The sequence below is a fragment of the Branchiostoma belcheri genome, unplaced genomic scaffold (assembly GCF_001625305.1).
Source record: "Branchiostoma belcheri isolate BF01 breed outbred unplaced genomic scaffold, Haploidv18h27 scaffold97, whole genome shotgun sequence".
Classification (NCBI taxonomy): Eukaryota; Metazoa; Chordata; class Leptocardii; order Amphioxiformes; family Branchiostomatidae; genus Branchiostoma; species Branchiostoma belcheri.
Window position 1 is genome coordinate 102114 of NW_017804653.1, and position 23970 is coordinate 126083.

At 40.0% G+C, this 23970-nt stretch overlaps 1 protein-coding gene across 1 annotated transcript in view; it reads right to left on the minus strand.

Annotated features, from left to right (window-relative positions):
- Positions 1-23970, minus strand: part of LOC109461907 (armadillo repeat-containing protein 4-like) — a 30922-nt gene that overhangs the window by 4903 nt on the left and 2049 nt on the right. Inside the window, exons 3-17 of the mRNA XM_019758384.1 lie at positions 23629-23795; positions 23188-23395; positions 22387-22496; positions 21696-21832; positions 20195-20314; positions 19467-19717; positions 18734-18820; positions 17683-17857; positions 17082-17228; positions 16596-16805; positions 12683-12919; positions 12077-12187; positions 8019-8173; positions 7274-7516; positions 6617-6731 (exon numbers count right to left, since the gene is read on the minus strand). Coding sequence (XP_019613943.1) covers positions 6617-6731; positions 7274-7516; positions 8019-8173; positions 12077-12187; positions 12683-12919; positions 16596-16805; positions 17082-17228; positions 17683-17857; positions 18734-18820; positions 19467-19717; positions 20195-20314; positions 21696-21832; positions 22387-22496; positions 23188-23395; positions 23629-23795 — 2473 coding nt within the window. The remainder of the gene's footprint in view (positions 1-6616; positions 6732-7273; positions 7517-8018; positions 8174-12076; positions 12188-12682; positions 12920-16595; positions 16806-17081; positions 17229-17682; positions 17858-18733; positions 18821-19466; positions 19718-20194; positions 20315-21695; positions 21833-22386; positions 22497-23187; positions 23396-23628; positions 23796-23970) is intronic.

The following is a 23970-nucleotide window of genomic DNA, read 5'->3' on the forward strand; positions in this document are numbered from 1 at the left end:
CGCTCTACGCTAAATTTTAAGAGTCTGCTACGTATTACGCTGAATTCAGGAAGCTTCTCGATTACGTTTTACGATAAATTCCGAGTGTGAGAGTGTATGAAATGGCTGGACTGGTCCGGTGTAACTGCCGCTTTGGTGACTACATGGGGGCCTGCATGGGGGGGTCCAGACAACGCTCTACGCTAAATTTTGAGAGCCGGCTACGTATTATCCTGAATTCAAAAAGCCTTTCGATTACGTTTTATGATAAATTCTGGGTGGCTACAACACATTGCGTGGAATTAAAATGACGAATTACGCTCTACGCAAAATACGCAAATTAGAGTGGTCCGTCTACGCTGTACGTAGAATTAAACCGGTTGATAACGCTCTACAGAAAAGGGCATACAGACCCCCTTGTAACTGCGGCAGTTGCGTGTGTGCTACATTGTTAGTGCTCCCAGAGGAGGCTGGGAAATTCCTACCCTGACTGAGAATTTACATGCAAGTCTGAACTTGTAACAACAAAATGGGCCTGATGTGACATAGCTGGGACGATCCATTTCAATCCTTCAAGGGGGAGGCAAGAAAAGCATTTGTACATGTACATTGTACATGTACAAATGCTTTTCTTGTTCTGCTTCTCTAACACATTCAGTCCTTGCAAATCCTTAGTTAAATGGGAGGGGTTAGATACTATGGGATTCAATGTGGTTTTGTCCATAGTGCTGAAATACTTTTCATTGACAAATTATACCTGAACCAAAATTTTCTATGTAACCACATTGTTCACCAAGGAAACTAACAATCACATTTATGGTTTGTTATGAATAATACTATATGATTATTTAACACATCCTGTTGCCGCTTTGTTATCTATTTTAAAAGGTGATCCTACAGAAAAGTCAAGGCGTCACATTTTCACACAGTTTAACAACGATGTCACAAAAATTCCTCGACTTCTAAACAGTTTTCCAAGCCAGTAAGTAGAATTTCCTGACCAATACCTGAACAAAATCAGAATAGCACTCTTCTGGAAAGTTAAACATTCCAAGTTCCTTACTTTCCGAGCTTTTAAGCAGAATTCCACAAATTCCCATTCTGGTGAATCAGGTTTTGTTTTCAGGAAATTTTTTGGACAACACAGGGCCTACTTACAGCCTTCCCCTGAGGTATTACAGCCTTAGACAAGAGCAGTTTTGTTTGGAGCCGCCTCATTGGCTGCCCAACCTTGAAGCCCCATTACTAGAACTGACAGGATGTGGAGGGTAAACTGCAAGGTCAACTGCACTGTAGACAGACAGCTGACAGCCGATGTATCAGTGGGGGCCTGCATGCCTTTTTCCGTAGAGTGTAATCGGCTGTTTTAATTCTACGTAGAGCGTAGATGGACTCATCTATTTCAACATAGAACGTAATTTGGGGCATTTTGGGTAGAGCATAATTCGCTGTTTTAATTCCATGTAATGCATTGTAGCTACCTGGAATTTATCTTAAAGCGTAATCGGTGTACTTGGAGCTAGTGCTGCTTACCGGTTCACTGGACTTGGATCCGGACTTGTAAGAATGTTTTGAGGTTCAAGTCCAAAAAAAACCTAAAAGTCAAGAACCGAGTCCGGACTTATTGCGGGTAACCATAAAAGTCACCATTTCACATACCCCTTTTCTTTCCAAACCACCTAAAACTATGCGTAGATTGCAAAATCTTTGCTGCAAAATAAAGAAAACATTGCCATCGGGCATCGTCAAGTAACGGCCTCTATGTTACATGTATGTGGCCAAAGTTTCACCCAGACAACATTGCAAGGTTGCCAACATGCAATTTTGTATATGCTATGGGTTTAGGTCCAGACTAACAAGTTCGGAACTGAACCTAAACTTCTGGACTTGAATCCGGACCTGAACCTAAATGTGGGTTTAGATATGCAGCACTACTTGGAGCCAATGAAAAGATTTATTTATTAGCTTTCTTTATATCAAAAAGTCCTAGACTGTGTTTTCTAGTTACAGGTACACATTTTTTAAACTCCAGTTTTCTTTTGAAAGAGTCTACACACACACACACACACACACAGCTAAACCAGAGACTAACCAGACTTGTCACACTTGTTGACAGTGGACGGATGGAATTTTCCCCTCTTTCCCTCACAGGTCAAGTTCTGTAGCACTAATGTGCCATTCTGGCAAGTTGTCGAAGTTTTCAACAAGCACAAGTACCGGTCTTGTCAAGAGTTAGAGACACACCAGTAACACTATTGTGCTATTTTTAACTCAGTCATGTTTTCATTATTATCTGCCAATGGTTTGTTGGTTTCAGACCAGGACAACTTGTTATGAATAGCTAGATTAACATGATACATGATTTTTGGTCTGTGGGTGGGCTTTGCTGTCTGAAAGACTTTTGGGTCCCTTAGCAGCATCCTTTTAAACTGCAGATGTTGTTGTTATTCACAAACGATTTTTGTCGCAAAATTTGAACTTGGATTTGTACCCACTATATTAGCATATGGTAATATGCATTAGCATTAGTATATTAGCATATGATTAACATTGAATATGAACTTTTCCTACCTAGAGGGCCTGCATGGGGGGTAGTGATTACTAATTACGCAAAATTTTTGCCGCCAATTACAAATTACGTTAAAGCCTCAGAGCTGATTACGACTTTATGCTTTACTGTTAATGTTCTAAATATACGAATTACGTTGATTTTTGGGGAGGCTGCCTAGGAATTACGAAGACTAAAAGGGCCTGATTACGCCTTACAAAAAGGGCATGCAGGCCCCCTACCTAAACTGCAGTTTGTTCTTTCAATCCGAAAAAAACGTCCAACCTCCCCTCCCCTGCTCAAGATTCAGAATGGACCGTCCCTGAATGACAACATTTGTAGAAGGTCCGGCAGGACCTGAGTTGAACTTGAGTTTGTGTGAACTTGGCAGGAGAGTCTGAAGGATGGACAATGATGGGTCCACAGGCTGATGCAAATAAATACAGTCTGTAGAACTTGTCCCGAATGTTTCCGCTCAAACATTGCTTAGAGTTACAGTACTGTAGCAAAGAGCTTCAAGTTAAAACTAAATTTGGGTTCAGAGCAAGAGAATCTAGAGGTCGTGATTTTTCAATATATTACGATGTATATAAAAATATATATTGTATAAATCTTTGAAAAAGAAGCCAAGCCAACAACAATGTATATACTTTTAAAGGGCTATTTTTTCAAAAGCAACAATGTACTGTATTCAAAACTTAATTTTTCTATTTATGATGTTTGAAGGTCAAAATTATAGAATATCATCACTTCAGAAAAATGTCTCAACAACTTTTAAATGTCAGCCATCTGTCATTTTTACTTGTGGGTGTGGCTGTTAATTGGATGATGTTGGTTATTAATATGCTCATTAATACATCATTTTCCATGTTAAGCATGCACTAAGGGGCATAGGTTATATAATAAAATCCAATTAGATTTGTTAATTTTCAAATAGTTTATTTAGGCCACAGCAAGTAAATCTTATGGATGACATCCTCCACAGACTCCAAATCTAATGCGAGCGGGCGAAAAAAACAAGGCGGGCCGAAAAAAACAAGGTTCCTGCATTTTCAAGTTTATATACTACATCAATTTAGTAACTAGTAAAAGACAAAACAATAAATCAGAGCCTTGTCTTGTCTCCTCTCCTCATAGTTATCTGCCATCCACTTTCCGGCAAGAGGACAACAAAATTTCTTGTTTTTTTCCCCAAATCAGGTGAAAATTAATGTTCGCGCTGATGTCATCCATAAAAATTACTTGCTGTGGCCTTAGTTATATAACTTCTTAATTGATAGCCTTGATAGCAAATTACAAGATATACCAGGCATCCTGAAGCGCACTTTTACGTAAATGCCAGCATTCCGACCGAGTCGAACATGATGTAAACATTCAAGCCACATTCCCGGGAATCCAGAAACATGACATTTCACATGGAGCAAACACCAGCCCACGTCTGCCTGTCCCTGTCTGTGTTTATATTTGGTCACGCCGAGACAGCAGATTAGAAAAAGAAACTAAAATTGTCAAAATGGCATGTTTTTGCCCCCCCCCCCTTCCCCCAAAGACAACTTTCTAGACTTCAAGTAAAAGACTCTGGTCTTATGTTAGTTAGCTAATTGACCTGAAAGTAATACAAAATGTTAATTTTTCTCATTTCTGATTTAGGGACAAAAACTATTTTATTTCTACCTTAGCACATTTGTACAAACAAAACATTATAGAAGTACATGTATGTTGACTGCCTTTTTTCAGCTTAAACACGTAACAAAAAGAAAAAAATGGCTTAAAAAAGTTCTACTAGCAATGGAAAACTAGAAATGACTTCAACTCTTGGGACGTCCGAAATTTTTTTGTCAGAACGTTAATTATTTCCTGAACAAGCACAATTTAATTCAATGAAAATGATGTATACAATGTGTTCAAATTACAGTTTTCAGTGAAATTCGTGTGCGGAAATGGTGTTTCATCAGACCAAATAGAAGCACACTCAGTAATGACCTTCAAACATACTGTGAGTGAAGGTCGTTTGAACTAGAAGTGAAATCTCCACATTTCCTGTTGAAAACAGGAACTGATTTACTCCTCATTCCCTCCACTTTACACACACAGGAAGACGTCAAACCTCAGCCAATTGAAATTCCTTGAGGTTCTACCCTGTCTTGGAATGAAGACTTAGCATTCCTAAGACTCCTATGACAGGCCTAGGTACAGGAGATAGTTCAGACTCATCCTATAGTGACAGGTAACATCATTTCTAAGATCTGTCAGTTCTGACTGGGGCAAAAATATGACCACAGTGTCATGTTTACTCAATGATCAGTCATTTTGAGAGCTTAATTTTTCAAAATATCTTTACATTACACTAAAAAGTTTTGTCATATCAATAACAATGCATCTAATTTCAACAAATAAAGTCAAAATAAAACTGACCTAAACTTTGAAATAGAGGATTGTCTAGTACTTACAATGACATCATTTAAGGAAAAAGGATCTTTTAGATATTTTTCATTATAATAATTATCATAGCTTCTTGCAATGTTGCAAGAAAACAAGAAAATTACAAATTTATCAGTCCAGTCATCTTTTATGCCACTTGTACACATACTGTACAAGTGTAGTGTGTTAACAACTTTTCTAATTCAAACAAAAATTGGCAAACCTGTTTCGAGAATAATGAGATATTTGACATTTGACTTGGTGGCCCACCCCATTAAAAATGACAAATGTAGTTCTTATCAAGAGAACGTGCTCAGATCCCCTGGATAACAGACTTGTCGCTCTAATTGTGTCTTGTTTGAGTTAATTGGTCCGAAAACGTCCTTGTGATTTCATCAGTATTTCCTCAGTTACATTTTTGCCCCTTACGCAAAACGAAACCTATCAGAACACGTGTCCAAGCTTGTAGAACTTCAAAGAGGCATTTTTTAAAGGCATGACAACTGCAAGACTGTGTCAAGGTCTTTGGATATGTTTTTCATGTCGATTAGTAGAGAAAACACTAAAAATTTCTTTCTTATGAAGAAAGAAACCTCTCAGAGTGGTACATCAAGTGTTCATGCTTTTGGAATGTCGACCTGCTAAAGTAGCTATTTGGCACCAAATAAAATGTATCATGAATTGGTTACTGAGCTAGGCAGCTGGGAAAAGGTTAAAACTAAGGCAATTGCAAGTCTGTGTCATTGAGGTCTTTTGGATAAATTGCTGAACAACTTTAATATTACAGTCAGTAAGAAACCTATCGGTGGTTTCAAATGCCCATACTTTAAAAGATGTGTCATCAAATTGACAGTTTTAAGACTGTGTCAAGCAATTTTGAGTTAGTCTTTCCAAAATCACTTCTTATATACTATCATGAAAGTTCATGATCTAAAGGTATCTACCAGATACATGTACGTTTGACCAAGTGTTGACATCACACTTCAAAGAGGCCACGTGACAAGCCTCACTGGGTCAGTCTACTGAGGAAGACCAGAGTGACTGGTCGAAAGCTCTAGGTGAGAAAACTTTTTTGTATTGGACCAAAAGTTTTAACTTTAAACAATTTTGAGTTAGGTTTTCCAGCAAACAGTAATTAAGTTGTACATCACATGCAGACTACTAGTAAAATGTAGGAAACAAGTAAAATCTGAGATTTTATACCTCCGGGCTTTTTATTGTATATTTTTTATATAGGGTTCTAAACAAAGAATTAATCAAGACTGGACACCCCTCTGTGTGAGGGGTCATATACGTGGACCATACCGAGAATAGCTTAAACATGCCAAAGGTCAACAGTCGCGACCATTTTTACGCTCAAAGGGGTGTTCTGGGGCCACTAAAAGGCACCATTTTCCTGCCCGAAAACACATATACAATAAAAACAAAAGAACGTGCATAATCTACAACCCAATAGCAAAACATACACCGAGTCCCAAAAAAATCTGTCCACCCAAATGCGAGAAACAGCTGTGAACATGAAAATCTAAATCTCTCACAAAACCCTTCCGCGGAAGGATGTCTCCTCCCCCGGAGGTAATAATAAAGTAATGATCGTTGCCTTCCACTGGTATACATTGTGTACACATGGGACAAAGTATTTCCAAACAGGAGCTAGCGTTTGCTCACCTTGGCGTTCTCGATACATGGACAGATGGCCCATGCAGCGCTGGCCTGGACCTCAGGGTTCTGGTTCTTCAGGAGTGACCACAGCAGTCTCACACCGTCCAGCCGGTCAATGATCCTAACAGAAACACAACAACAGACCATGGTCAAGATAACACGTTGTGGTACAATTCAGTAACTGTTAATACATTGTATATGCAGAAAGGATGTTTTTAATGCTTTGTAATGGTTCTGGATAAAGAAGAAAAAAAATACAATTTGTACAATTGCAAAGAAGCATCTATGAGTGTGAAGAAAAATAATATGTATTTTCTCCAAACTGAATTTTAGTACGATTCTATTTACTTTTGTGAAAAGATGCTTCTTAGCATTTTTGTACTTACTCTCCTTCAAAAAACCTATCTTTAAAACTATTAGTACATATCTAAAAAGATCACATCTATATATGGTCAGACAGGAGTCTAAATCCTTCCTGCTATAAAATTGCAACATGACATAACCCAACACCAGTTACCATGGCACCAGCCATCTGGTTTGAGGTCATTGACCTTTTTGGTTTGGAGAAGAAGAGGAAACTGAACAAAAACAATATGTTTTCCTTCGGTAAACATAAATACACAGGTGCAATGGATTGTAACAAGAGCAAACAAATTTTCTCACGTCATATTTTCTGTCTCGGTGGCGCACGCTCCCACAGCCTTGGTCACGTTAACCAGCAGTGATTGGTTGGTCCCCGTCAGGAGGTTGACTAATGGGGGGATGCCGCCAGCCTTACGAATGGACATGCGGTTTTGCGGCTCCTGTGCGCACTCTCCCAGAGCGCCGACCACGTTAACCAGAACCTCTTCTGGCTGGTTTTGAAGGAGGGAGACCAGCTTCTCAATAGCTTTCAACTCCTGGAACCTACAGAAGTTAGAAAAGAAGGCAATTCCTTATTATTCACACTGACACTGAGAGGAATTTATTTTGTGTATTAGAGGTTTAAAATCAAAGTTACTTGACATTGCAAGCTTCAAGAGAAAAATTGAGAGATTAATAATCTAAATGGGATGAGGAGTGGAAGTTTTATGTTTGTTTGAGCCTAGTTGTCTTCGTCAGAAAGACTGTGGAATAAGATTTTTGGCAGGCAGATTACCGTTGTGGAGGCCAAAGTCAAGTGCAAGTTGAGCTTCATGGGTCTGTAGGTCACTGCACCTTTTGTGTTTGTGGCTTGTTAGCAAAATAACTAGAGTATATTTAAATAGATGTTCATGATTTTTGGTAGGCAAGCTACCATTGTAGAGGCCAAGGTCAAGTTAAAAAACGGGCCTCGTGGGGGATCCCTATGTCACTGCAGTGGACCTTTTGTGTTAGACATATAATGATATTGTCTGATATTGTCTGTTGAAAAATCTCCAGGACTTACCTTTCCACATTTTCGGGGCTGATGGCACATTTCCAGATGGCACCGGTGGCAGCGGCCAGGAGTTCCTTGTTGTCAGACTTGTCCAGGAGGGACACCAGCGGGTCCAGTCCTCCGTACTGACGCACAAGGTCACGGGTCTCCTTCTCCTCAGCACACTGGTGGGAGACAAAACTGCGGTGTGAGCTATATTTACCTCCATGAAAAATGGAGGTAGTGTGTTTGTGTTTCCGCACATTTGCGGCCAGCATAACTTTTGAACCTTTGGATGGATTGTGATGATATTTGGTATGTGGATATAGGTGTTGGGTAGGCAAAGGTCAAGGTCGATTTTGGGCCTCCTGGTGACTGATCTTGGTACTGCAGCAGAACTTCTGCATACCTCATTTGCATGATTAAGGAAGAAATTTACATATCAAGCCCATATTTCATGGAGGTATGAGATCTTGGAACTCTTGTTACATGTATGTGTACATTAATAGTAGGAATTTATTAAGTGCACTTTGAAAATATATACAATCAAAAGTTTTTAATCCTACATGATACAAGTTTTGTATATGTGTATGAACAACAAAAATTATTTCTCACCAAAATGGAAGAGTTTACAACAAACTGATTGAAAAGTGAGAAACAATCTTTTTTTTTCGCCCTATAGCATTAGATTTGGAGTCTGCGGAAGATGTCATCCATGAAATTTACTTGCTGTGGCCTAATTTTGAAAACTGCTAAAATCAAGTGTTTTGCAGTATCTTTTAGTTTTCAATTTAAGATCTACAAAATGTAGCTTGGTAATCAGGAACAACAATTTTTAGTATGTACAATTGTACAAATGACATGAAATTGTTTTAAAATATCAAGAAATACCCCGTAGTGTGTTTTTGAAAGCCAAATGCTACTGTATGAAAAACTGTTTTGTCTGCCTACCCCGGCTAGTAATGAACATGTTACAAAACCACATGGGGGGAAAACTACACAATTTGGTCTGGTGCAAAAGGTCACTGAGCCTGTGTTTATACGCGTCGTTACCCCCTCCCACTAACTACTACAAATGTACATGTGTACGTGACTTTAAAGAATGGGATTCAATGCGATTTCAGGGAAGCAAAACTGGAAATATTCTGAATAAGGCTATCTGTATGATATTGACACATACTGCTTCACATTAGCACATTTGAGTCAGTATTTCATACTTTTAAAATTGCAGAAACAAGCCCCAAGATGAGTCCTTTATTTTCTGGGTGGCACCCTAAAAATCAGCCAAAGACCTTTCCAGTAACCATTTTCCGTCAGAATTTTGGGGATTTTTGCTCCATGCGGGTCAATATTAATATATACATACATTGTCGGATGGTGTGGTTTCAACTCAGTATGTCTAGATAAGTGACTAGAATATTGACTTTGAAAAATCTGGATTCCATGCCCTAAAAAGTGTACTGAAGAATGGCATCCAATGGACATTCTGTTATAGCGACCGTTGTTTTAACTTCGTCAGTGAACCATCAACTGAAGTTGACCCACCCAACCAGTACATGTATAAACAGCTGGAGCTTTTCCGTGTTCGGTCCGTGAACAAATTATTGCATTCTAGTTAGCACTGCGTACAAGGCGGGTAATTATACACACACACACTCGGTGGCAAAGATGAGACCCAGGCCTGGCGAACAGAGTTTTGGACTGGATCCAAATCAAGAAATTGAATTACTATGGTAAGGCCACACCAATTTAATTTGTTGGTTCTCAGATTTTCCCAGAAAAAATATGAAGCGAGCGGGTGAAAAAAAAACACAGGTCTATATGGCAAATTTACATTTTAGATCATGCAATGTTCCAAATCTGTAACAGAACATTTGAGGCAACAATGACTTGGCAAAGAAATCAAATTGTGAGTTTTTATCAATACTACTTAGAGGGTACTTTATTATTAAACACATATGGTTCTTCAGATGTAAGAGAGAGGTTTCAATGTCTTACATTCAGCTCATAGTTTTCTGGAAATGACCCGAAAAGTCCGGCCGACTTTGAACTTGATATTGAAGGAATCGCTTTATCTGGATGAAAGAGCAATGTCCAATAGAGTTACATGTGTAGCAGGGTGTGAACAGGGATATCACTTTGAACTTCAGATTGGATTCAAGGCCAGACCAATTTAATTTGTTAGTTCTCGCATTAAAAAAAAATGGAGCAACAGGGCAAAAAAAGGTCTAGGCAACCTACATGTATTATAGCCCCAAGTACTGACCATAGGACTGGGTTAATATCTAAACAATGAATTTTGAACTTTTAATCAAACCACTGCATTGATAGATGGAAAAACTGCTGGAACAACTAGGAAGAAAAGGACTTTCCTCAACTGTTGGAGGCAAAATATGAGCATTTTTTAGTTAATTCAGGACCGGAATCTTTTCTTTTTTTTGGCAAATCAGAAAAAAAGAGGCGAATCCGAGAACCAACAAATTAAATTGGTGTAGCCAAAGCCTTTACCAACAGTAATCTAGGAGTGCTACATAACTGTGCATTAATTTTGTACCAGTATAATTGTAACTAAGGTCAAAATAGCATGTTAGTAGAATGTACTGTGCCTGTGTGAAAGCAAGGCTGCAAATTCACATAACATGTTCTTCTAGGATCACTGTTCAATGGGTTAAACAACTGAGCTACACTGTGTGTGTGTGGACACACTTGTATCATGAGTGTCATCACACTACCGCTATGGGAGTTGCCCCCAAACCCCAAGTGTGGCATCAAGATCCGAAAACAGGGAATCGCTCACAACATAGAGAGGTACCACATCCGTACCCAACAGTGTCCTTCTTAGGGGAAAACAACAACCTTTGAATCACTGTGAAGAGGGCCTGCATGGGGGGTCCCGACAACGCTCTATGCTAAATTTTAAGAGCCGGCTACATGTACGTATTATGCTGAATTCAAGAAGCCTCCCCATTACGTTTTACGATAAATTCAGCGTAGGTATAATGCATTATGTAGAATTAAAACTGTGAATTACGCTCTTCGCACAATGAGCCAATTACGCTCTACGTTGAATTACAGCGGTCCGTCTATGCTCTACGTAGAACTTAAATGGCTGATTACGCTCTACAGAAAAGGGCATGCGGGCACCATTCCAAGGGCAAAAACAACGACCCTTGAGTCACTGTGAATTGACGCTTTCCCATGAAAGCAAACAGACCATTTTTTTGGCCATCCGCTTGGGACGATTTACGCTTAACAGCGTGCGTTATGTTTTCACAGACAGTGCCGTATGGTGCTTCAACTTCAAGTGCTCTTCTCTGTTGCATTTGGGCCACTCAAAAAAGCAGACCATGTCATAGGATGAAGACAGGGGGGTGGGGGGGGTGGAATGTTCTATCATGAGTGTTATGAGTGTGACTACATGGAACTGGTATGTCTAAAGCATACAACACAAAACAGACAAGTCATGGGAAGAACATGTCTGCAGTAACTTACAGAGAATTTTGTCTAGATGAAGACAGGTGGAAAAAAGTCTTTGTCTATCTTTGGTTATACAAAAGAAGTGTATAATATGCAACCAAGTCATTAAAGTGCATTAGGAACAGGTGTGTTTACAATTGTCACACATGACCTGACATGAATGTTCTGTGCTTTTGCTTCTGCTATTCACTCACTCACTCACTCACTCACTCACTCACTCACTCACTCACTCACTCACTCACTCACTCACTCACTCACTCACTCATTCATCCATTCACTCACTCACTCATTCCTTCACTCACTCACTCACTCATTCATTCACTCACTCATTCATCCATTCACTCTCATTCCTTCGCTCACTTATTCCTTCACTCACTCACTCACTCACTCACTCATTCATCCATTCACTCACTCATTCCTTCACTCACTTATTCCTTCACTCACTCACTCACTCACTCACTCACTCACTCACTCACTCACTCACTCACTCACTCACTCACTCACACATGCATGTTAGAATGTACAATATTGTGCCACCTTTTTTATGTGCTATCTGTCTACAATGTGGCCCAAGACATTTGTAAAATGACCATCTAAGATTGTTTTCTTACCTTGAAGATGGCCGAGGCACAGTGCATCTGGAGGACTTGGTTCTCGCTGTGGAGATTCTTCACCAAGTCTTCTATCATTCCCTCTGTCCGAATAGCCAGCCGGTAACTTTGCTGTAAAAGGAAATTTACAACATTCACATACACAATCATGATAAACTTTCAAGTAGACACATTTTCCCCAAAATATTCAAAGACAAGGGAAGAAAAGTTTCTTTTAAAAGAAGAGGGGAAAGTTTCAAAAACTCTTTTGAGGAGGATACAATAGCTCAATTGTTAGAGTGCTCGCTTTGTAACCGGGAGGCCGTGAGTTCAAACCCTGGCTGGGTCATACCAAAGACTTTAAAAATGGTACATACATGTATTGCTTTCTCTGCTTAGCACTCAGCACATATGAGAAAGAGTGTGGGAAGGTCAAACACACAGCACTACCAGTGGGCTAGCCCCCTGCTGTAGTGATTGCACAACTGTGTGGCCCAAGGGCTACAGAGAGGGAGATGAGCGCCACCCCTATGCTCTGCAATATAGTGGAACGAGACCTTTTTTTAAGGAGCCTTTCAAATTTTTTTCCTCATTTTTTTTGGTCTTTTCTTGGAAAAAAAGCCTTACCTCTGAAGCACACTCCTGCAGAGTGCCCACCACTGGTATCAGCATGTTCTCATGAGAAGACTTGAGTAGCCTGGCCAGTAGCGGGATGCCCCCAGCCTTACGGATGGCCTGCTTGTTCTTAGTGCTCTTACTGCAGCTCCAGAGAGCCAGGGCGCCACAGCGAGCCACCTCGATGTCCTTCTCAACCTCAGGAGTCATCGGGACAGAGCCAAGAGGAGCACAGTCCAGCAAACCAACCTGGAGGGGGAAAATGTTTTAAAGTTATCCAGTGCAATTTTTAGGGCTTGGAAACCTGATTTTTCAAAGTCAATATTCTAGTCACTTTATCTACATACTGAATTGAAACCACACTATCCAAATGTATATTGACCCTCATTGAATAAAAATTCCCAAAATTCTGACGGAAAATGGTTACTGAAAGGGCCCTCAGGGCTGATTTTTAGGTTACCACCCAGAAAATAGAGGATTCATCTTGGGGCTTGTTTCTTCAGTTTTAAATGCCCGAAGTCTGAAATGATGATTTAAATGTGCTAATGTGAAACAGTAGGTGTCAATATCACAAAGATTGCCCTATTCAGAATATTTCCAGTTTTGCTTCCCTGAAATCGCATTGGATTTCATACTGTAACAGAATATATCAGTCTGTTAGTTAGTAAGGGTAGTCTTGGTTCAAGTTCAGTTGAAAGCTGCGAGATGTCACTTGACTAGCTAACTGGGTAAAAGCATAAAAGCTAAATGCACAACTGGCTTAGAAGCAAGAAGAAATCGAACCTGTACATACTAGTATACCTAGACCCCTGTTACACTCTGTACATATAGATCTGTAATAACATACCAGATTCTTACAACAAGACTTAGTGCTGTAATTGTGCCTAGAATTTATCTTCAGGACCTGTACTTAGCTTGTAGGACCATGAAAGTCTTTTATTCATTCATAAAAAAGATCTATAGATAGTTCTTTCTAGAGTTAACACACTTGCACAAGGCAAGGGAAAAAGAAAAGTTAAATCACTTACAAACTGTAGAAACAAAACGTGACATGCAGATGTTTAAAGATGTTCTCACAGAATCTTTTGAAAAGAAAGTGTCTGTGTTGGATAACAGTTACCATCATTACTTGATTATTTCTGTTAATCTGTGAGATAAATCAACTAGAACCAGTAGACAGCGGTGTGTACATGTAATTGTGGTTCATTCCTGGTTAATTAGCGGCCTCAGGCAAGAAGTATCCCCTGTCTGACTAAACATGCTATTAGTCACGGCAGATCATTTACTGTTAGGGGGGGAGGGGAGGGGGATGATCATTTACTGTTAGGGGGGAGGGGAGGGGGTAGATCACTAAGTCTTGATGTTAGGGGGAGGAGGGGTAGATCATTTACTGTTAGGGGAAGGGGTAGATCATTTACTGTTAGGGGGATAGATCATTTACTGTTAGGGGGATAGATAATTTACTGTTAGGGGGGAGGGGGATAGATCATTTGCTATTAAGGGGAGGGGTTNATCATTTACTGTTAGGGGGAGGGGAAGGGGGTAGATCATTTACTGTTAGGGGAAGGGGTAGATCATTTACTGTTAGGGGGGAGGGGAGATATACAGGTCAAGACTCTGGGGGTAAATCGGGTAATAAGTAGGGGATGGACAGATACATATAGCTTTTTTTCTGAACAGTTGACTTGGGCATTTAAATATCAAAACTCAATTTGCTTTTTCAATATTTCCTACAAAAAGTGAAGAAAAACATACTACATGTAATGATAGCAACAACCATACACATTCAACTCTTATGTACACTTGATCAATTGTTTCAGTGGAGGGCAAACTACCTTGAACTTACAGCATGACAAGTTTGCACAATGATAAATGAGTAGTACACCACTAGTGTGTTTACGCTTCTTGTTCTACATGTAGATTAGGACAATCCACGCCTCTGTTGAAAGAAACAGTCTTGTTTTCTTGTACCTCCTTAACCATAAGGGGATTAGCGTTTTACAAGATTAACATATCTCTGGTGTAATCCTGGCCTGTTTTCCTAATCTGTTTTCAGCAAGTGGTAATCTGGAGGATCCCTTGGGGGATTTTTGTACCCCATTAACTTTTGCTACTGTTGATAGAGGGTTTTCCCAGGTGAAATGTGGACAACATGCACTGTTGATTCAACCTTTGGAAAGTTTCTGTTAGCGAATAAACTGCTGACTTCAGTTGGATTCAGCCACTGGAAAAGTGCCAAATGATCTGCTAACTTCAGTTGTGTAATGTCCTTGAGTTGACCAATGGAAAGTCTACATTTTATTAGCAAATTTGTGTTCTAGGAATCTTGTATTATAGGTTATTCTAAGACATTGAACCATTAATTAAGTTTTGTTGAATAATGTTACTTATTGTAAAAATCAGTTTCAAGCTTAGTATTCAAGACAAAGTTGTAAGAAAATATACTAAGAATTGCTGAATACAAACTTTAACAAAGTGCAACTCATTGAGTATACTTCAAAAGTTGGCTTTAGACTTATACTGTGACTGTTTGAAAAAGTAATTTGGTTCTATGTGTTTTGTCACATTTCTTCTAGGCACTGTAGTTTTCAATATTTTCATGCAACATTGTGCTTTTCAGCGCACATGTACACTTTACTTTCAGAAAAAAAGCATAAAAAATAATCAAAATGTTTGCTTCATGTCTTTAAACCATAAAAACAAGCTACTGTGCTTCCTGGTTAATTGGTATTCCTGGGAAGTCAACTCAAAGTTAGTTTTGAAAACTCAAGGTCAACCTCCAAATTACAAGGTCACCAAGGGCACAGCTGTCAAATGAGAAGCCTCAGGGCCTGGGGCTGAATGTATCTTGTTTAGGAAAATGTCAGAAAAATTGCTCATTTTTCTCAGCTTTCTTGTTTTTGTATTCTTGGTCTTGAAACAATTTCTTTGTCGTCTAATTTGAAAATCATCCTTTACATATTTTTGGACCTAAACATATAAAAAGACAGCAATGGAATTTTATCCAAAACTTAAAGGGCCTGGGTTTTAATGTATCTTGTTTAGGAACATGTCAGAAAAATTGCAAAGTTCTGTTTTCTCAGCTTTCTTGTTTTTGTATTCTTGGTCTTGAAGCAATTTCTTTGAAATTCATCCTTTACATATTTTTGGAACTAAACATATAAAAAGACAGCAATGGAATTTTATCTAAAACTTAAAGGGCCTGGGTTTTAATGTATCTTGTTTAGGAACATGTCAGAAAAATTGTTCATTTTTCTCAGCTTTCTTGTTTTTGTATTCTTGGTCTTGAAACAATTTCTTTGTCGTCTAATTTGAAAATCATCCTTTACGTATTTTTGGAACTAACATAAGAAGACAGCAATGGAATTTTATCTGAAACTGAGAGAATCAAACTTGAATGTTATCTCCATTCTCTTGGTTTGCCCTCCTCATCTTAATACAATACAGCTGGGAAACGTATTTGAGTCCTGAGTGTTTGGAAAAACAAGACAGAGGCACTTGTTTCCTGCGTTGGCGTTCACCCAATGATTTTCAAACTTCAAAGTGGCGTGGACCTATATAATTGTTTGCTTATCGAGCAACTGTCACAAGTGATGTGACGGAAATGACACTGAAAGATACCACATTTTGTTATGAACTTCAAGTCAGGAAGACAATAGAGGCCCTTGACCATGCAGTAGCCTGTAGAATAATGGTGTTGCTTGCATGTACTAGGAGAGACCCCTAGCAGCTGAGTAAGGCATTGCACCTCAACCTTCCTCAATGTCTCACTAATACAATTTGTGGTTAGTGCAAAGAACTGCAGCTTTCTGTAAAACTAAAAGCCATACATGCCACTTACTATGCAAGCTAACCTGCATGCAGTACTGCTCTCAAATGATAGGAGGAGCAGTTGATCAAGGAATTCAAACTTGAAACCACCTACCAGCTTTTTGATGCCGCCATGTTGCCTGACGGTACGGCGTGCGCGGCGGAACTTGGCCACGTTGGCGATGGTTTCTGCGGCCAGGCACTTCAGGTCCTTGTCAGGCGACTTGAGAATCTTCACCATGGTCTGCAGACCCCCGAGATCCGCGATCGCGCGCCGGATTTGCGCGTTGTGACTGATCTCTTTCAGAATCTTCAGGGATCCAATCTGTAAAACAGTTTGAAAACAATTTTTTTATGTCTGTCACCAACAAGTGATCTAGAGAAAGTATGTTGTGGTGACCATATAATGAATAGAATATTACATGTACCAGGTTCCATGTACATGTATATGACTTAGATTTGAAAGTCGGATAGCAGTTTGAATAGTCATTTTCTTCTGGCAACAGCCAATTAACAGATAGTTATGACATAACACCCAGTCATTTATGCACAGCAAGTCAGGTCATTATCATTCCATAATACCCTCCTACAGTATATTTACCTTGCACTTGATCTCTTCGGTGTCCAGCAGGTTGATAAGGACCTCCAGACCGCCGACGTCTCGGATGGCCAGCTGACACGTCTCCTGGGTCAGGTTAAAGTCCCGCATCGAGCACAGAGCGATGATGGTGGCCGTCTGGTTCCCTCCCTGTGAAAGATAAAGATTCTCTTTTGGCGACACCTCAGGGGTGGAGGCATTTTGATTGTGAAGAATGGAATGCTACGTTTATGTGTGTCATAGTAACTTGTACAAAGTATGTCTTCTCAGAAAAAATAAACAGATTGTTATTTTGGCAATGGGTCAGGAGTGGAGGCAAATTTCTTGTGAAAAATGGAACGCGTTGGGGTCTTTTGAAGTGGTTTGCATAAAACCTGTTTCAGGCAAGGTAGATCAGTGGATCAAAAAGTTAAATTCCCCTCCCCCCAAAAAATAATCATCAATGGACAATCATACGGAGAGAAGAAACTGTTGGTTTGATTTTCCAGATTAATGATTTACTGTACAACATTAGAAATTAATTCTTTGTATTGCTCACTTTTGAAAACTGACACTAGTTCTTAGATAAAAAGAACCTAGATTTGTAGAAAACATTTCTTTGTACCTTGAGGTACTTGACTAGTTTCTGGATCTGCCAGTACTCGGAGGGGAGGTCAGAGTTGGCCTCCTGGCGCCGGTCTGGACTCTCCTCTTCTTCCTCGCTCTCCGTGGAACTCTCGCTGAAGGTGTCCTCCTGGTCCTGAGCCGGCGTCTTCGACTTACGCCCCTTAATCACTGGACTGTCGGGCGGAAAAGTGATCATATGGATGGTGTTAAGTACCAAGGACAGGTGTCTTTGTGTGTGTGTGGATGGTGTTCAGCACCAAGGACAGGTATGTTTGTTTGTGTGTGGATGGCGTTCAGTACCAAGGACAGGTGTGTTTGCCTGTGTGTGGATGGTGTTCAGCACCAAGGACAGGTGTGTTTGCCTGTGTGTGGATGGTGTTCAGCATCAAGGACAGGTATGCTTGCCTGTGTGTGGATGGCGTTCAGCACCAAGGAAGGTATGTTTTTATGTGTGTGGATGGTGATCAGCACCAAGGACAGGTATGTTTGCCTGTGTGTGGCTGGTGTTCAGCACCAAGGACAGGCATGTTCACCTGTGTGTGGCTGGTGTTCAGCACCAAGGACAGGTATGTTTGCCTGTTTGTGGATGGCGTTCAGCACCAAGGACCGGCATGCTTGCCTGTGTGTGGATGGCGTTCAGCACCAAGGAAGGTATGTTTTTATGTGTGTGGATGGCGATCAGCACCAAGGACAGGTATGTTTGCCTGTGTGTGGCTGGTGTTCAGCACCAAGGACAGGTATGTTTGTCTGTGTGTGGATGGTGTTCAGCACCAAGGACAGGCATGCTTGCCTGTGTGTGGATGGCATTGAAGTATTAAATACATCTTTTGTGATGTGGTCTGTCAAACCTTGACAGATTTTACAGAACAATTGGAAAGGTTTGGTTAATGTCTAAGTCATCTAAGACTGTTACTGACCAGAACTCAAAAACTCAATGTTACATGTACCATACAGTAAGAAATTACTGATTATGGCTATGGGTGTAGTACTTGTTAGTAGTAGTGTCAGAGCACTGCAAGTAATATAATTAAGGAGGATATTGGACTTACTACACTCGTCCTTTGGACTCCTGGACTGTAACCTTCTTCTTCTCCTTCTTTCCAGCACTTCCTTCTCTGATCTGGTCTTTCTCCTCTCTGTAACAGACAGAATGAACAAATGAATGAATAAGTGAACAAATGAATGACTGGATGGATGGATGGATGAAATTGTAATTTTTTAGCATAGGATTGCACAACAATGTAGAAAACTACCTGAGGCCATGTTGATTTGATTATATGGATGACATCCGCGCGCGCATGAATTTTCGGCCGTTTCCAAAAAAAAAAAAGTTTTCAACCATACTGTAAATCGTGCAAAATAGTTGCTAAATGAGCAAAAATATACCATAAGTTGCAAGGAAAACATTTAGAAATGATACCAATGTCGTAGAATGCCAAAATCAAAGGAAAAAAGACAAAAATGTAAAGAAATGAATTCGAGGAGTAGATTATTCGCCATAACATATTCTGTGCCATTTGTTCAACCTTCATGACCACGTAGATTTCATAGTGAAAGCAACTTTTTTTTTTTTGCAAAACTTTTTTTTTATTCGCACGCGCGCATCAGTTTTGGGGTTCCCAGAGGATGTCATCCATATAATCAAATCAACATGGCCTGAGCTGTACAATAGTGTGTATCATGTTTGTCTACAACAATATTCCAATCTGCAGTATAGAAAAATTACTTGTCTGGATGCATGATTGTCTTTGTTCTAAAGACTTCTAAATGATTTTTACGCACTTTTTCTCGTCAGCCTCCTCCCCGAGCCCCAGGTTCTTCCACTTCAGCGATGGCTGCGGCTGTTTTCGTGGACTTCGGTCCTTCCCCGTTTTCTTCAAGTTGCTCTTCTGTTTCTCGGCCTTCTGCGGCTCCTTGCTGTCCTTCTTTGCGTCCTCGTTGGTGCGATGCGTGTTATCGCCGTCGCCCTCGTCCCCGCTCTCCATGATGTCGTACTGATTGGCCGTCGTCTCGTCTTCGCGAAGGGTGAAGTCCTGTCAAAGGTCGTTTGAGGTCACATGAGTTCAGATATTCCTGGTATTACTGTCTTAAAGTTTGATAAATATTATAATGCGATTCCTGACACCCAAACTTGTTGACTCCACAATTTTTCAAAACTTTTTACCTGAATATTACATAGAAAATTGCTAACAGAAACTGTCAATTTTTTTAAATCATAAGACAACTTCATAGCAAGCTAGAGAAGTTAGAAAACATTTTGTTACATGAGAGAAAGCAAAAAAAAAATCATCAGAAAGTAAAAATCATTAGGGATGGTAGGAAACAATAGCAAAATTTTCTGACAGTTACTCTTCGATGCCAAAAATGGTACATCAAGCTATCCCTGATTCTACCCCTAGTGAGACACATGTTTCTAAAGATTTTGTGATACCTAGATGTATATGGTGAACCTGTATGCTATAAAAATGCCTCCACCCCTGAGGCATTGCCAAAAACATCTCAGTCCCTACCTGTTTTGCGATGTTCTCGGCAAACACAGCAGACTTTTCCTTCAGGAGCGTCACCAGGTCCTTGTAGATCTCTCCCTCTCTCTCGTGTTTCAAGTCGGAGAAATTCTCCTTCTCAAAACCCTAGAAAAACACAAAAGACTTTGTAAACTCTTCAGAAAAAATGTAAAATGCACTGCTATAAGCCCACACCAATTTAATTTGTTGGTTCTCGGATTTGTCTCTTCGTTTTTTTCCGATTTGAAAAACAAAAAGATTCTGGTTCTGAACCAACACAAAAATGCTCATATTTTACCCCCAAGTTAAGGAAAGTCCTTCTGTTCCTAGTTGTTACAGTTTTTCCATCTATCAATGCAGTGGTTTGATTGAAAGTTCAAAATTCATTGTTTAAATTTTGACCCAGCCTTTTGTGTTGACTTCATGGCTCCTATCATAGCATTTGTGGCCATAATAGGATGCCTAGACCTGTTTTTATTTTTTTTACCCCGTCACTTCATATTTTTTCTGAAAAAATCAGATAACCAACAAATTAAATTGGTGTGGCCTATTAAAGACTGCAATAATCTAATAATATCCACTGTCTTTTCAAATATACCCATGACATTTAACATCATCATAGTACCATGCCTATGCATGCAGTAGCCACATTAATTTGAAAATAATATCTATGTTCATGTTAATTATTTCTAGCTCCATTGCTTTTCACAAACATTTAAATCTGATACCAGCCAGGCCTTCTAACAAAGAAGACAGACCACAATTCACTCAATAATACCCCATGAATATTTTACATGGTGGTTGATCTAGTCATACATGTAATTGTAACTAAAGACCCTGTCTATTGACACTTTCTCTTGGGACACCTACGAATGTTACAGTAACAATGATTTCCACACTAAAAAATACACATAGCTGAAATACTGAGCTTTCTATAGTGAAAACATTTCCAATGGGTTTATCATATGAAATTGGTTAGTTCTAAGAAAAAAAAGAGCAATACTTGCAATATACAAATGTTTTACGCATGACCTAAATTTTTAGGTAGTTTTGAGGGCTAAAATTGAGCACTGTTTGTAACATACATTAAGTGTACTAAACATGGCCTAAAATTTTGAGGAAAAAAATTGAGCAATTTTTGTAACGTGCATCAAATGTTTTACGCATGACCTAAATTTTTAGGTAGTTTTGAGGACTAAAATTTAGCAGTGTTTGTAACATACATCAAGTGTATGACCTAAAATTTTGAGGAAAAAAATTGAGCAATTTTTGTAACATGCATCAAATGTTTTACACATGACCTAATTTTTTTTCTGTACATAGAAAGTATTACTTTCCATAGTAAAAAGCTGTATTAATTTTGTTGTCAATCGTTTTAATCCTAAAAATTGCAACTTCAATGCAAATTCTACATGATGGTAACTAGTGTTAGGTTACATCATGTTGCAATTTTATAGCAGGAGGGATTTAGACTGCTGTTACCATACATGTATATATGAAGTCTTACCCCATTGATGTAGACTCCGGCAGTACTTGCGCTGACAGACAGTAGGTCGGTGTCGTGAGGTTTGATGACCAGATAGCAGATGTCCCCGTGGACCTGTCGCCAGGGCGGCGCCCGGCAACCATTGTTAAACTCATAGTCTGTGGAGGGTAGATATGGGGTCAGTCAGTATACCATTGTGAACACAGTCTGTGGAGGGTAGGTATGGGGTTAGTCAGTATACCATTGTTACACTCATAGTCTGTGGAGGGTAGGTATGGGGTCAGTCAGTATACCATTGTTACACTCATAGTCTGTGGAGGGTAGTTATGGGGTCAGTCAGTATACCATTGTTACACTCATAGTCTGTGGAGGGTAGTTATGGGGTTAGGTGCAAATGTGGGTCACTGGCATAAATTTTTTTTGCATAGAAGAGTGAGGGTCTATATGGGGGTCCAGATCACGCTTCACAGTAGATTAAGAAGCCTTTTGACATTATGCTAAATTACTAATCATGAATACTAGATCACCCCAAGGGAGTGAGGTATCATTTTGGTGTGTGTGTGTGTATGTGTGTATGTGTGAGTGCATGATTGTGTAATATACGTCTGTGTGCCATCTTTGTTTGTTTGTTTGTATGAGATGCAAGGGAGCCCTTAGTTAAAACGCATTTTGTGTTGAATGTCTGAGGTTCTGAAGGAGTTTCGTACTGTACCTGAAGTGTACTGAATAGACTTCAGTACTGTCTTGTCCCCGTCATCACCAGAGAAAGACTGCAGCAGCTTCACCTCACTGTTGACTGCAGCTGGAGTCAGACGAACCTCCCTGTGGGACACAAAACACTTCTGTTAACCCTTCAACACCTAATGGTGGTGCACTTGAAATTAAAGAATTTCACAACTTTAAAAGGTCCTATTATATGGACATTGTAAATCCCTGCCTTAAAAGTGTTCAGTTATAAACATAGACAACTCCTATGGGGTTTCAGGCTTGTGCAAACTTTAAAGCATGGGAGGAGTGTAGCCAGTGAACACTTGAGCTCTTTGTCCAGCGCTCAAAGAGCTGTTGGGTGGCAGAATAATAAAGCCGGCGAAAAGCAAGGTTCAGTCAGGCTAGGAAGAGTGAAATATTGTTCAAGCAGGAAAAAAATGAAACTTGCATTATCTTACAGCTAAGACCAAATAATCCCATAGAAGAAAACATCCATCTTTAAATCCCCCTACTCCAATTCATCTTGGTTTGTCCCAAAATGTAGGTATCTGCCCCCTCCCCTACAGGGGGGCCCGCAAGCCATTTTCCGTAGAGCGTAGTCAGCCGTTTTAATTCTACGTAGAGCGTAGAGGGACCGCTCTAATATTTTTGCGTAGAGCATATTCGGTGTTTTAATTCTACGTAATGCGTTATAGCCACTTGAAATTTATCGTAAAGCGTAATCGAGAGGTTTCCGAATTCAGCGTAGAGCGTTGTCAGGACCTCCCCTTGCAGGCCCTCCTAAAACTTCAAACAATTTCCTTACTTAGAGATGTGCTGCAGGGACATGTTGAGCAGCTGCATGTCGAACTGCTGCAGTATGACCAGCAGCCGCATGGTGGCCTGCAGCGTCTCTCCCTCCTCCTGACCCTCCTCCTTCTTCACCTTCTCCAGCAGACGCAGCATGGAGTTGTCCTCACCCTCGATCGTCGCGTAACCGTCTCCGAGAATCTTCGCAGCCGGGTCACGATTGGCTGAAAACAATACAACAATTGAACAAATCACACATAAATGTATAGAAATAGAATGAGAAAGAATGAGTAATTCGTACTCAAACACATTCATATATATGGTGACAGGAGTTTAAATCCCTCCTGCTATGAAATTGCAACATGATGTAACCCAACACTATTTATCATGGTGACAGATCTATGACAGTTCTATCCAAAGATGAAAATTAAGGCTAGGTTTTAAAGATGATACCCACCTTCCAAGCAGGCCCTGGCCTCTCTCATCTTGTCCCCAGAGTACTTGAGGACTGCGGACAGTTGGTCAAACGAGCTGACACTGACCGTGTTTTTGCCCCCTGCAGCCTCCAGCACAAGTAAAGGCTGTCCATCAGGTGCCTTAGCCTCTGATACAGCCTTGTTGTCACTGGAGAGATGGAGAAAATAAAGATGGATGAATACAGGGTTACTGCCCTCCGCTCACTCGGTGGTTTATTCGGTGGTTATCGCACCTGACCAGGGATTATCTCACCATGTACACAAATTCCTTTATAACTTATATAAGATGTGGTCAGTTATTCTAATTTAAACCAACGGGAAAT